This window comes from Crocodylus siamensis, chromosome 1, assembly GCF_052110815.1.
Source record: "Crocodylus siamensis isolate JL-2025a chromosome 1, ASM5211081v1, whole genome shotgun sequence".
Taxonomy (NCBI): Eukaryota; Metazoa; Chordata; order Crocodylia; family Crocodylidae; genus Crocodylus; species Crocodylus siamensis.
Genome location: NC_143395.1, coordinates 164,246,990 through 164,262,053, shown reverse-complemented (window position 1 = coordinate 164,262,053; position 15,064 = coordinate 164,246,990). Strand labels below are relative to the sequence as shown.

Below are 15,064 nucleotides of genomic sequence, written 5' to 3'. Positions count from 1 at the left end.
TCCGATTAATCCTTAATGTGGAGAATGCTCAGAGTGATTGGTGCCAAATGCTGTGGAAGGAGCAGCGTGCTCAGCACCTACAGAACATTCTACTTTTCTTTCTCCAGGGTCATATCCCTTCCAAATGTCACATTATTGCTCCAAAGCATGGAGGCACTAGAGTTTTCCAATTAAGTGGCTACGGTTTTTGTTTTTTTTTTTTTTTCCTGCGATTTGTCACTGGCAAAACAATGCACTTTCCTAACCTGATTCTCAGACACGGCTGAATGATTTTTGCTGAACCTTTTTCTTAAAAAAGACTTAAGACAAGCACCCACTATAGAAAAACTGAGTCCAAATGCTTAATATTTGGCAAAGTTTTAAGCAACTTAAACCAGGTTCTTACAGTAGAAAGTGTCAGGCAACTGTACATGGGCAAAACTAATCTAGGAATGTGAAAGAACAACTGAATGTAAACAATGGTTGAAAACCTCCTACAATACTAGGACATTTCTTTTCAGTATAAATTTCCCTTCTGTCCATACATTAAAATATGCAACACAGACCTGTTTGGGAGTAAACTATAAGAACAAATACAACTCTATCTTATTTTCCGGGAGGGGGGGGTCCCTTCATTTTAGAGCAGGGAACTTCTAAACAGCTGGGGGCCACATGCCTCACAAGACAGCAGAGACTACGTGCCACAGGCTGCATCAGTGATCCACTATTCCCCCTGGCTGCATGAGTGCCCCCCACAATACATACCCAAGATACTGCAGGTACAAGTAACCCCTTACATTTTTCTTCTTGTGCCTCTGCACCACTTCTGACTATTTTGTTACCCTGCTTTTGCTCACTTATTTTATTTTGCAAGATTTTGCATTGTTACATGTGCCTTCAAGCAGAGGGCATTGCAGCAGCTGTTGCATAGCCTGAGGCTCTGTGCTGCAGTCACAGGTGGTTGAATCAGTGGTATAGCCCCACTTCACTAGTTCCTTGGAGCATCCAACTCTAGTATGTAGGCAGCTAAGGCATTGCTACCTTTGCCATGGTTCATCAGCCCCTGGTGGCAATCACTAGGCCACTGAAATGTCCATTTTTTGCTGTCAGGTATTTTTTTTTCAGCCTCTCATTTCACACCTGCAGTCATGTCTCCTTGGCTGTAGCATTGATAGGTTGGGTTCTGGTGAGGCAACTCCTGTGTAACTTCAGATGTCTGTGCATTGCAGGATGGTCGTACAGTCGGTGTCTCATATATTCACTTTGTCTCAATCGTTTTATCCTGCTGGCCGCTGCTCTTCTGATGCCAGGCAGAGCAATGCTGGCCAGCAGGTACACACTGTTTAGGCTGGTAGGCTTTAGACATCCCGTGATGCATCGACAGCTAGAATTCAGACTGGGGTCAAGACATTTAGCATCTATGGGACTCTCCCATACAGGGCATGCACACTAGGTAGAAGAGAAGCTGAGAGTCAAAACAGTGGCTCAGATGACTGAGGGGCTAGCTCCCCATTTTCAAGTTGGTGAGTTTATATAAAATGTTACGAGTGTGCACCTTTACTTTTGCCTTCATGATGTGCTCTTTATGTGAGAGAGACTCCAAACTGGGTTTGGACAGTAGGATAGTGGAGTCCTGGACAGACCATGTCAGGCTGAGCTGGTGGCTGGCTTCATTATTTATTTATTTATTTTTTTCCAGATGAAAGCACATACTTTTGTCTTCACAGGGTTGGTGTGCATGCATGGGCACCCTGGCCTCACCTTCAGCTCCTTGGGTCGCAGGCTCCATGGCACTGCAGGTTTGCCACACCATACTGTCCCCTGAGGTATGGACAGGAAGCAGAAGCCGGAGGGGGGGGGGGAAGCTTAAAAGGCCTGGCTGCTGGAGGGGAACGACATCTGGGTGGGAACCCAGGGGGTCACAAATTATCCCTCTGGAAGTTCCATGTGGTCCATGGGCCATGAATTGGCAAGCCCTGATTTCAGAACACATTCATAGTTTCATGTATAGTAGTTGCAGAAATGAATTAAAAAATGGAATAGGCAGGCCCAATGGAGAATTATTCTAGGACAGGAAAGAGATGAAATGGAGAAGAAGAAGAAATAGGATAGTACCAGAGAAAAATGTTTAAAGTTTGTCAACTGGCTTTCAATTGCATTAAAAAGAGACTCATTAGACTGGCAGGTAATCATCCAAGAAGTCTAAAGAAACCCAATAATGTGGTGACCAAGTTGCTAACAAAAATATATAAAATTAGCCACTGCACTGCAATAGTTGAAACAGAAAACATTACAGGATGTATATAAGTGAAACGGCACATTCTTAAAATATAAGGTGCACATTATGTAAACTTAACCAAAGGTGTGCTTAGTTCCGACCACTATCCCAAAAAGAGAAATAAAAAAGAGAGAGAAAAGCAGAAACAGAAGGGATCTATTAGATGTGTGAAAAAATTTCTATGCAACGATACTGAAGCTATTTAATTTGGGAGTGTGGGGGGGGAAGTGGATGTGATATGAATATAAAAAAATGAGTAGCACAGAACAGGTAAACGTGGCACTCCTTTCTCCTCCCCCCTCCACTAACACAGGAATCAAAGAATGGACACATAATGAAACTGAAACAAAAAAAACAGTTCAAGCCAGATAAAACACTTTAGCAGCAACAACAACAAACCCCATATACAAAACAGACCATAACAAAATATGTGAGAAAAATAAATCCAAGCCATTGAGGCCCAGAGCTTGGGAGGAGTCCAAAAGGGATTAGTGGAGATGAGGAGAACACCCACAGTCACATGCCATATGATAATATTTTTTTCATTAATGGATGCTAACTTTCATGCTTTGAGTCATAAACCAAATACCAATGGACAGAATAGGAGGAAACACTCTCTTAGTGGTTGTTATAGAGTAAAATGCCCTATGAGGATTTTCACATTTTCTTGGTAATGCTTTGGCATTGGCCATGATGAAAGAGAGGATGCCCGAGTAGACAGCCTGATTTAGTATGGCAGTTCCTACATTCAGCACAAGACCCAGAGACAGCTCTGTTAACTCCAATGTTGGTGCCTTCTGATATCTCATGCGACATCAAAATTCAGTTTCTGGCTTTTGCTGTCAGCCAAGGAGAGCCCTTATACGGTGTCTCAATGAGATGTGAACAAGGAACCATGGAGCATAGGTAGCTTTGGTACTCTTTGGCTTGTACCAACATGAAACAAACTAGTGCAGGCTGAAGTTTATATTAATCCATCTCCACAGCTGGTCTTACACTTATTTTAGACAGGAATACAAACAAGTGCTTCTTAAAACAAAACAGTTTGGAGTGAAACAAAATATTTTAAACCCTCTATTATTTGTAATAGTAAGTTGAAAAAAGACTTTAACCTTTTAAAAGTGTTATTTTTAAAAAAGACTTTTAATTTTTACTATTTTAGTAAAATCTGATGTGTGCTTGCACACACACATGCATCAACTTAGGAAGCTGCTTCAATCTGACAACAGGACACAAAGCCTTTCCCATATTAAATCCAGTGCTGATCAAAGATGACTTTGGCACTGATTACAAACTCATGTAAAAGTTGTGGTGTTATCAACAATAGGTTTGGCCCTAAAGATGGTGTGGTTAATTATTCTGGGGGCAAGCCTAAACTGATGGGAGTGGTCTGTGGCCTCTGCCAAACCCAGCTCATTCCAGAGGAAGAGGTAATATCAAGGAAGGCTAGATGCTGACAGAACTGTCACTGCTTCAGAGGTAAGAGAACTTAAAAAGGCTTAAGTCTAAAAAGCTTCCAATATAAATGATAACATAGGGGTTGTCAGCAATTAAGAATTACTGTATTTTTTTTCTGTAGATTAGAGCATTGTTGTAGCTGTGATATACCAGGAAATATACAACAGACAAAGACTTTTTCAGTGATATATCTTTTACTGGACCAACTATATAGCTGGGAGAGTTGTTAGATAACCTTTTGGGCACAAAGCTGGCTCCCCAGGCATCAGTTTGATGGCAGATGGCTTTTTGTTTGTAAACTTCTATCAGTTTGCCAGAATGGTTCAGCATTTCACTTATCATGGGCCTCAGAGTCTTGTTCTTTTGTAACTTGTTAAGTGTGTTTTTTTCCCTGGTTTCTCATTGGTCACAGATGGGACACCTTAGTGTGCCAGTGCAACCAATTTGGCTAGTTCTTCTCACGGATCTTTATTGCACTATGCCAGGGGTGGGCAAAATGTGGCCCGGGAGCCGGATGCAGCCTGCCAGGCCATTCTATCCGGCCCACGGGGGCCCCTAAAAAATTTAGCAAATTAATACTTATATGCCCCTGGCTGCCTATTATGAGGCCCTTGATGGCTTGCCAAAATTAGTCAGCGGTCCTCCGCCCAAAATAAATGCCTGCTCTTGCACTACACTCTCTAGAAGTGAACTGCTCCAAGTGTTCTTGAGCTGGCATCCTAGGCATGTTCTAAGGTCCCGTCCTGGTCAGACAACAGAGACTGGATGATCATATTTTCTCAGAATGCAGCTATAAACACTGTTAAGAAATGTGGCAGGTACACAGGTGAGGTGATCTAGCTGTCCTGTAAACTGCAGTCTATAAAGAATACAAAACTATGGATAATGTAATTAGGTGAAATATGAAAAAATATATATATACCTTTACCTGTGCTAGTGGTAGAAGCTAAAAGTTTTACAATTTCATGACTGGTCAGTGACCTGTAGCTAGGTAGTCTCTGTTTAGCTTTAGCTACTTACGATAAATGCTAATGCAGGCGACTTCTTCAAGTCACCAACATTAATAGTATCTATAACAGTTTTTTCATTTAGTGGGAATATCATGAGTGATACGCTAGGAAACTGAACTTTTCTCTTGCTAAAGCGGTTGAGACACTGGGAGGAGACAGAAGGGGAGGTGAAGAACCTATAATGTTGTTCCTAGGAATGTATCTATACAGGAGGATGACTAAGACTGTCACGCAAACACATTTAATAAGAAGGAAGATCACTGTGAATAAGCAAAATGACAATACTACTTCCTGGCTTATGCATCAGTGTTTACAGTAATGCCATCAGAACTGGTCCCAACTCTGCAGCTTTGCAGCTTCTACTCAAAGTCAGAAGTCTGTACAACAAGAGCATAAACATAAGTTTAGCCTGGGTGGTTCAAAAAGAGTAGCCTTTAAAATTATCTGATAGAGGACTGGTTGATCAAGTGCATTTAGAATGGTGGAGGACATTCTCAATCCAAGTAAACTAGGTCAAGTTTTGGTTATAAACTAGCCAATACAAATAATACCATGTGAGCATGTTAAATGCCTTCCTACCTAAGATTTAATAAATATATATTTTTAAGGGCAAAACGCTTACTTGACATCATACAAATATGCCACACATTTTGGCAGCTGTGTATTGCAAAACATTATCTATTTCTGTATCTCCTCTCTCTTTGGCAGCAATGACCCATACTTCACAACAGAATAAAATGGTTGCTTTTTTTAATGGACTTACATAGCAATCAAAAGATTGCAACAGCACTCCAAGGACCCTGGTAATGGAAGAGCATCCTATTTACAATAACGTTACAGAATGGTACTCTACAAATTACACTGCTAGTGCTAGTAGGGTAAGACAGACAGGTGGAATTAATTAAAAAGAAAATGCTTTCATTTCCTAAATTTGGAACACTAATTCCTAGGCACCAGGCATATTTTGTATAGTACAGTCTCCAAAATATATAAATCCAGTGACTAATATCTGAAATGCTTTTACTGCTACAGATCAGGGCTTTTAAAGGAAGTATAATCAGGGTTCTCAGTATTCAGTCATCTTGTACTGCAGGGTGGGCAAAATACAGCCCATGAGGCCCCTAAAAAATGTAGAAAATTATCTCTCTGCCCTTGGTTCTTGACAGGATCCAAGGGCAGTAGGACCCAGGGGAAGCCCGGCAGGATCCAACAACAGTGAGGTTTCTGGGCAGGAAGCTCAGGTAAGGGTGGGGGATGACCCTAGGCAAGGAAGGAGTGTGGGGGGAGGGGAAGCGACCCCTCCCTGCCCACGCCTGGTGCCCTGCGCTGCAGCTGCTTGCAGTCCGCATGGGGCTGCCTGTGTCCACTCCGGGAGCCGCTTCCTCCCCATGCTGTTTTTCCCTGGGTTCCTTCCCTGTGTGGAGAAAAGCCCCATGCCTGGTGTCCTGCGCTGCAGGCACTTGCAGCCCATGCAGGGCTGTCCAGAGCAGGCACAGGCAGCCCCAGGCAGGCTGCAAGTGGCTCCAGTATGGGATGCCGGCCATGGGGCTGAGAGAGACTGCTTCCCCCCCTCAACGCACTCAGCACCAGCTTGTAACCTGGCCCCACTGCCAAGCTGGCAGCAGGGCAGGTTACAAGCTGGTGCTGAGGGCAGGGAAAAGCAGCCCCTCACCCACCCCATGGCCAGCGCCCCATGCTGCAGCCACCTGCAGCCTGTATAAGGCTGCCTGTGCCGGCTCCAGACAGCCCCGCATGGGCCACAAGCGCCTGCAGCGCGGGGTGCTGGCCATGGGGCAGGCAAGGGGCCACTTTTCCCCATGCTCAGCCCTAGCTTCTTCCCTGCTGGTAAGCAGGAGTTTGCGGCTGTGCGCTGACCCCCGCCTGTGCTGTGGGGCTGGGGGGCACTGGGTGTGAGCGGGTGGGGAACCAGTGGGAGCACAGGGTCTGCACCAGTGTCCTGGGGCCAGTGCTGGCAGGGCCCAGAGCAGGGTGGCAGGAGTACAGGGTCCCAGCTGGCAGGGGCTCTATGGAACCGAGTCAGCTCTCCCCTCCCTGCTGGTGCAGCCCAGCCCAGCCCAGCCCAGCTCCACGGACCCCTGCCAGCCTGTGCCGGCCCTGGGACATTGGTCCCAAGACATTAGGATGCTGGTCCCAAGATGGTGACCAGGGGAGGGGCACCTGTCAGGGGGCAGGGCTACCCATGTGGCCCTCAACAGCCTGCCAAAACTGGGCCCTCCGCCCAAAATAATTGCCCACCCCTGTTCTACTGCATGATTTGCTATATAATCCTCTTCTCCCAGATCTGTGCGCCATAAGTTTTCTTTAAAAGATTTCTAGCCCCCTTGACTGACACAAACTGACAGAAATCAGAGGTGTAAGGTCCTGTTCATTTAAATGGCATATTACATTTTAGAAAAATGAGTGCATCAATATTTACTACTTCACTTAAATACACACCCCGTTTGTTTCTTCTACAATTCCAAGCTGTCCCTCTCTCAGGTCAGGAATCCTAAATGCCCCCTTGACTAGTGAGTGGCATTCAATGGCTAGAGCATTTGTGCAGTGTCACAGTAAAACACTGGTATATCAAACACTGAAATGTATGGCCAGTATATAGGCAGACAAGGTTCTTTGGGTAAATGTGATATCTTTTATTAGACCAACTCAAATAGTTGGAAAAATTCTTCTTAGCATGCTTTTGGGTTTAAAAACCCTTGGTCAGGCTGAGGAAGCATTTGCATTTGGTGTGTGCTCTTTCTGGATGGAAGAGCACACCAACTTTGTTCCATCCAGGAAGAGCGCATACCAAGTACAGATGCTTCCTCAGCCTGATGAAGGGTTTTTAAACCCAAAAGCATGCTAAGAATTTTTCCAACTATTTGAGTTGGTCTAATAAAAGATATCACATTTACACAAAGAACCTTGTCTGCCTATGTCCTTAGATCAACACAGCTACAACCTATACCCCTGGACAGTATATAAAAAATTCAATTTATCAACTGTTACTGTACTGTAATAATTTCTAAAGCTCATTTTAAGGTTTCCATCACAAATTAAGTTCATGCAGTTTCTAGTGTGTTGCAAACCCCAGGAATCTTGTGGTAGAATTTAAGTCCATCTTGCCATCCTAGGCAAAATGTCTGAAAAGCTGACTGAGAATGCATTTCTGAAAATCCACATGAACTAATGAGCTATACACCAGACTGAAGATATGGAATCCTAAATCCTACAGGTGTCAGTAACTGATATTACACATTGCTTTAACAACTGCCAATAATATTTTTAGGTAAATCCTCCATTTTACAGGCTGGGTATGTCATTTAAACTTCAAAATTATTTCTCAAAGTAATATAGCAAGTCCTGGTTCCAACACTGTCTAAAACACTTCCTCTTCACTTCTAATATTATATTAACCCAAACTATATTTAGTGACAGTTAAATCTGAATCAGAATATACTCAATGCATCAAAACTTGAAAAGCACAGAAACAAAAGGTTAAGGAAGTCTCCTGTATTCCTTGCCACGTTCATAATACCTATAACCCCAATACTTCACATCTTTTATTACCCAAGTGCATTAAACTTGTACTCCAATGCAAAACATCAATGACAATCTCAGCAAAGTTAAAGCAGATTAACTTTCCAGATGCATGGAATGTGCAAGAGTGGCATGTTCCAGCCAGATACCAGAGTCTGACCTTGCTTATTAGATTCTGAGTTAGAGTGCAAAATAGATGAAAACATAGTATATATTAGTTTTTGATATTTGCTGGAAATAAAAATGAAATATTTGAAATGTTACTGATAACACAAACAACATGAACAGGATGAGAAATACAAAATTCTCATTACTTAACATTATATCTTATCATGTTTAACATTATGAGTGTCCCCGATGGCATTTTAACTTTCAGTGAAAATAGTAGTTTCACTGCTTTTTATAAAGACTTTGCATACCTCACTGGACAGCTCCCAAGGATCAGGGAAATCAGGAACTGTATGAGCCTGGAAATGAGAGAAACTCTACTGCATAAGCCAGAGGTTGGCAAACTTTACAGCCAGCAGGCCAGTGCTTGCAACTCAGGTGCCAATGAGGACAGCTGATAGCCCGCTCTCTCTTGTGCATGGATCTTGCAGTCTCTGCTCATCACTGCCACAAAGTACTACAGATTTACATGCCACAGCCTTGCAGGGGAGGAAATTTCAGTGGTAAAGGTAAGCAGAGGAAGAGAGCGGGAAGGGAAGGGGAGAAGGCAAAGCAGTGCACAGGAATGCTCCGGTGTCCGTGCTGCTGATATTTCTCCTGTGTCTTCCCACCCCAGCCCCAACCCTTGCTGTTCTGGGCCAGATCCAAACCCTTTGCAGGCTGGATCTGGCTGTAGGTTACTGAGCTCTGGCAGACTTCCTGAAGGGTGAGAAAGGCTGTGAGGGCTTTAGTAAATTAGTAGACATAAAACTGTAGATACGCAGAAAGGAAGTTTCAAGACCTGCTTGCCATATTTGGCAGCAGCAACAGAACTGGTCAGCAGGAGTGGATCTCTGAAGAAGTCTATCACTCACTATGTGCTTGCAGTCTCTCCTGAACTTTTGATAACTGGGAGAGCCAGAAGCAGCTTCCCTTCCAAATGAACAGAGATGGGGAATCCAGAGGAACCAAAGCTCAGGTTTCACACTGGCTGATGTATGATAGACACCATCTAGGTTGGCATCAGAGGCTGAATTGATGCTTAAGAGGTAAAAGAACAAGTCACTACAGCTTGTGTTAAACAGCCAGACTTTCAGGTCAAGAACTGTCACAGAACGAACACAGAGAAGAGGCATAATACACCTCACCGATGAGTTGCACAAGTTCTCACAAGTGATTGAAATGTAAGATATGCTCTGATGACTTATTCTCTGATTTAGAGTACCATGGTTTTTAACATACAAACTCTCTTATACATCTTCTTACTGTTCAAATCCCATACAGCCATTCTGTCTGTAGCAGAGTCTGAACTCCTCAACCTTTATATTCCCAACTCAACTTTAAAACTTTGACTAAATGAAGGATGGTTAGCCCCTTTCTGGACCAGCTGCTGAACAGAATACTGACAGACATTTTCTTGCAGGTTACACAACAGTTTACCAATCAGCAGTTAAATATTTATTACTGATCAGGAATCTGGATTCTATTCTCAATGGTCAGGGAGGACCTGTGACTTATAGGAATTGTAATTGGGATAATCAAAGCTCATACAGTCAAAAGGCACTGCAGTCTAGTAGATATGACTGAATTGTCTCAAGTTAGACAGCTGGGTTACTTCCAAACACTGCGGTGATTTTACTCAACCTTTTTGTTAATCTGACAGGGTGCACAGGATATTCAGCTGTTCTTCCCACACCGCTTTCTAAGGCTAAAGTTCATGGTCTTGCTCAAAAAAAGGCAATGAAGCCTATGGAAATATAAACAACTGTCAGAGGAGAGACAAGGTTGTTGGTTGTAGCCATGTTGGTCTAAGGCTATAGGTAGGCAAAGTTCTTTAGGAAGATAATATCACATCTGCCCAAAGAACCTTGCTATGTCCAAGGGGAGATTAACTCCAGATTTTCTGGGAAAAAGCAGACATTAGAAGTATTTGGTTTATTTACACATTTTTTCATCCACCTTCACCTAGCCAGGTCCCTCCCACTAGAGTTTATACCACAGTATGCATTTAAGATTATTGTTACTAAATGCAGTAGATTTGGTTTCGCATATGTGTAGTTTTAGTTACAGAATTCTCCATAAATGCTATCTATGCAAAACTACTGGAATTTGCATACACAAAATAACAGTGTTGTAGGCTGCTGACCATGGTAGTCAAGCAGGAACCTTTCTCCTTTTAGGGAAAGAGCTGCTGGAAGGGAAGGAAATGAACAAGAGCTAAATTGCCACATAAAAGTATGAAGATCTATACAATAAATAAAAATGCAACTGATTTCAAGGACAGTAAAATGTACTATTCCTAAGCACCCATAAGAAACAACAAATGGGTGGACTTATTTTTCTCTAAAAATTTCATCTTGGTTCATAAAAAGCTGCTACACAAACTTATTTTCCTAGACACTATAGCCCCTCCTTCCTTCCTTTGCACATCAATTCCACACCAAATCACCAGTGAATACAAAAAAAACAGTTATCAATATAATCACCATGCCTCCAGTATTAATAAAATAAATGGAAAAAAATCCATTTGCACATGAAGTGATATATGTTTACAGCAGTGGTCTCCAACTATTTTAAGTAGAAGATCACCTCTGGCATTTAAAAGCAACCCAAAATCTACCATGCGATGTCACCCCGTCCCCCCAGCAAGTAAGTCTGTGGGGAGGGAAGTGGGGCAGATCGAGGCAGAAGGAGAAAAAATTATTTGGTGGCATGCCTCCACAGCTAGTAAGTCCCACCTGACCTGGAACCCACTCAACTTACCCCCGCTCCTGCCTCTGCAGCACCGTCCCTCACCACAGGGGGCCTCGATCTAGCACCCACCCCTTCCCTCCCCTCCCCTCCCCTATGGATTAGCTTGCTGGGCTGGGGCACATGCATGAATGCACGTGGGCACTCAGCCCCCCACCCCAGCCTTGGATCAACTCCAAGAGGCTCTGAGATCTACCAGTGGATCAAGATACGCTGATTGGTAACACTGGTTTACAGAATACTTTCTGTGTTCTTATCCATATATGGCTGTATGTCCATGAAGGGGTGGGTACAAATGTAATGTTTATATTGTACTATACATGTAGAAATATTCATCATGTGGCAATTGGCTTGTGTGTACATCTTTGCACATATTAAACCAAAAGCTTGTTTCTGAAAGTTAGTGCATGTGTGTATGTAGTCTGTGTGGACATCTGCAAGAAAATGTATGCAACCCACAGGTGCATATTAAGCATACAGGCATTTTTGGTGAATACTGGTGTACTGGGCAAGAGCCTCTTTCAGATGTTGGCTCTGTATTCTGTGAATGCACAAAGATGAACATGTTAGGTACATCTTTGTGGGAACTTGCACATATACAGGAATGTGCCCATGTATGGGATGCATATCTGCAGATGCTGCATTTTCTGTCTGAGTATGGTATCCTCTACTTTGACTGGCTCCCTTTAGAAACAGGGCTGACCTCCTCTACCCTATCCTTTTGTTCATATATACCTCTATCATGTCCCATCATAGGTTTCATCTCTGTTAGTTGAACAATTCTATTCATTTAAGATTTCTCCTCATATTAATTTTTCCATGCATCTAATTACTTTTATTGCCCCTCCAGATATTTTTACTTCCTTGGTATCTTTTCAAATAAGAGCAACCAGAACTTGAACCTCGTATGCCAGAGAGAGCATTACCATGGATGTTTGTAATTGATTTATATATGGTATTATTCTCAGCCTTGGGGTCATGACTGATCACCCTCTCTCTCTTATATAAGACTAGATAGAAAAAATGTCCCAGCAGTTCTTCAGCAAGAGGTTGCACCATGCCTCCCATGAAGAATCTGTGAATCACAGATTCTAAGTGCCATAGAAACTCAGTGTCATACTGGGTCAGACCAATCCAGTCTGCCTGAGCACCTGTGTTGTGGTCCAAGTTTCACTGGTTGGCATTCACTAGCTCCTTGGACTTGTTTGAGGACCAGCAAGTGCTGGCTGGTGTACTCTGATCAGTGTTCCCCCCTTGGAATACACACTATAAACCTGTGACTCACACTCTTGTCCATGGTCCACTTTAGTTGTCCTAAGTAATCAATTTCTTTGCCTCTACTGGCCTCCCTGATTCAGGGAGGCTTTGAGTTCCCTTGGTGGGCCCATGCTAATGTTTCTCTGGGCATAATAAATAGGCCTGTCTGTGACAGCACCAGGAGCAGGAGCAAATGCTTTAGAGCAGGACTGTCCAATCGGTGGCCTGCAGCCCATGGGAGGGTAAATTCCAGCCCCTAGGCTCCCCCTGTCCACTGTTCCCTTAGCTGTTCTGGATGCTACTGCAGCTAGTGTCTCCAGAGTCCTCCTTCCTCTCTGGCCTTCACTTCCTCCTGCTGCCCCAGGGTGCAGGACAGCAGGGCTCAGAGCAAGGCTGACAGCATGCCTTCAATGCTGAGGGAGCATGCACAGCAGGGGAACCTGCACCCAAAGATGTTAGGGGCAGGGGGCCACCTACCCGCTTGTGCAAGCAGTAGCGGCTGGGGACAAGGGGATGTCTGTCCACTTGTAGAGCGTGATGGGCAGGATGCTGTCTGTCACAACGGTGCCAAGGGAACTTGTAGCTAGGGAAGTTACAGGAGGCCATGGTCCCCAGCCAATAAGAAGCTGGACAGCCCCAATTTAGAGGGAGGACATACGAACAGTGTACATCTATAGTGATCGCTCACTATCATGCCTGCTCTGGCATCCACCATCATTGGGTTAGAGGTGCCAGAGAATACATCCCCAGCTCTTCTGTTTAAGATTTTAATGGATCTGTAATCCATGAATTTGTCTAGTTTATTTCTGAAACTTTAAAAGCCAATATAAATGTTTGTGCATCATAATGCCTAGAAGTGATTTGAAAAAAAGCCCAAACAAACAAACAAACCCCAAACAAACCAATATTAAAGCAGTTGTTTTCACTGGTTTGTAAAAAAAAAAAAAAAGTTGGACCTCTGTCTCCTGCCTAGTCACCATTAATTTAGAGCCACCCATCTGCCAAAGCAGTTCAAGGAATTACGGGCACTGTGTCCTCCCTGCGCTGGTCTTAATGTATGGATCAGTTCCCCAGGTGCTTCACAGATGAGGGACTGGAAGGGACCTCATGAGATCATAGAGTCCAGCCCCATCTGACAGGTGGAAAGTCTGTTGGGGTCTTCTTGCAATGACATTACACCATTTCCCTTCAGGCCTTTTGCTTGTGACGCAGAGAAGTTTTCATCACAATCCTTATGCAACATTCTTGATATCCTTCATGTGCTGCTCACTGCAACCTTACACCTCAAAAACATAGGCAGTGTGGAAGAGCATAACACCAGTTTGAGCCATTTCTTAATCAAAGTCATTTTCTTTCCAGTCCTGCTTCTTTTTTGGCAGCGGCATCCACACACAGCACTGCCCACCTGGAGGTGCCGACCTGCCCTCCAGTCTATTTTTGTTTGCTCGGCCTGCACCATAGTGCAGGCCATAGTGGCATCCGGTCAGCATGTGGTGCCTGCACCAATTTCTACACACGGTCACCTATACATCTATATGGCAAAATGTCTCTACAGGCTAAGGGGCAGGGGAAAAGGGGTCTCAACTTTTTTCTTTTGAGGCTCAAGGTCCCCCTTTGCAAAATGCCAGCTTAGCTTACAGTCTTCCCCTCCCCACCGAGAGCAGACAAACCCCAGTGCTACTTGCCTGTAGCAAAGAGTTGGGGGAGCCTGCACAGGTAGGAATACCCCACATCCCTTGTTGGAACCTCTGGACTTGTCCCCAAATCACCCCCCAAACAAGGTGAGCGCAGCATGACACCCAACAGCACCGGGGGAGGGACCCCTGGGCACCCAGGGGTGCCAAAGCCCCAGGTGCAGACAGGGCAGGGACGGGCACAGGAACGTAGCATGGGGGAGGGGGGAAGCAGGTCGCGTCCAGCCCTGCTCACAGCAGCCCCAGCCCCCGCTGCCTCATCCCTGCCCGGCGGGGACACCTGCGGTCCTGGCCCCCCGCCGCGCCGGGCGCTGTCAGGGCCCCGCAGGGCAGCAGGTCCCGGCCCCCCCCCGCGCCGCGGGCAGGGGCCAGGACAGGAGCAGGAACAACCCCGGCCGGAGGGGAGGGGAGGGGAGGGAGAGGGGAGGGGGACAGGCCGGGCCGGAGGGGAGCGGGCGGGCCCAGCGGCGGGGGACCCGGGCGGGCACTCACTCTCATCCGGCAGCTGATCAAGCTCCGCCATCTTGAACGAGCCGCGCCGCTTTTTCAAAGGCTGCCTGGCGCGGGGCATTGTGGGGCGGTGGTGGTGGGCGGGGCCTGCGCGCGGCGCTGAGCTGACTGGAGCGGCTGCGCGCGGGACTGGACAGGGCGGGACAGGGGAGGGTGGAGCTCCCGGGCAGTGCCCTGGGGCTGCCCGGCGCATCTCGTCAGTCGCGCGCTGTGGGGTCCACCCCTGCTCCGCTCTGGTCCGCTCCACACGCGCTTACACCCGCGAGACCCCCACTGCAATACACACACTCATGAGACCCCACTCCCTACACACGCACACCCACGACATCCCCCCACTCCCTCCCACACCCGCGAGACCCCCACTTCTACACACACGCACACCTGAGACCCCCACTCCTACAAACACCCATGGGACCTCCCACTCATACAGACACCTATGAGAC

General features: G+C 45.5%; 1 protein-coding gene across 3 annotated transcripts in view; it reads right to left on the bottom strand.

Annotated features, from left to right (window-relative positions):
- LIN9 (lin-9 DREAM MuvB core complex component) overlaps positions 1 to 14,682 on the bottom strand; it is a 67,778-nt gene extending 53,096 nt beyond the window's left edge. For 2 of the 3 annotated variants that reach the window (XM_090047637.1, XM_090047644.1), the window contains exon 1: positions 14,604 to 14,682. In XM_090047637.1, the coding sequence (XP_089903763.1) occupies positions 14,604 to 14,682 (79 nt within the window). The remainder of the gene's footprint in view (positions 1 to 14,603) is intronic. The other variant, XM_090047652.1, reaches the window with a different exon arrangement.
- Between the last annotated feature and the right edge of the window lie 382 nt (positions 14,683 to 15,064).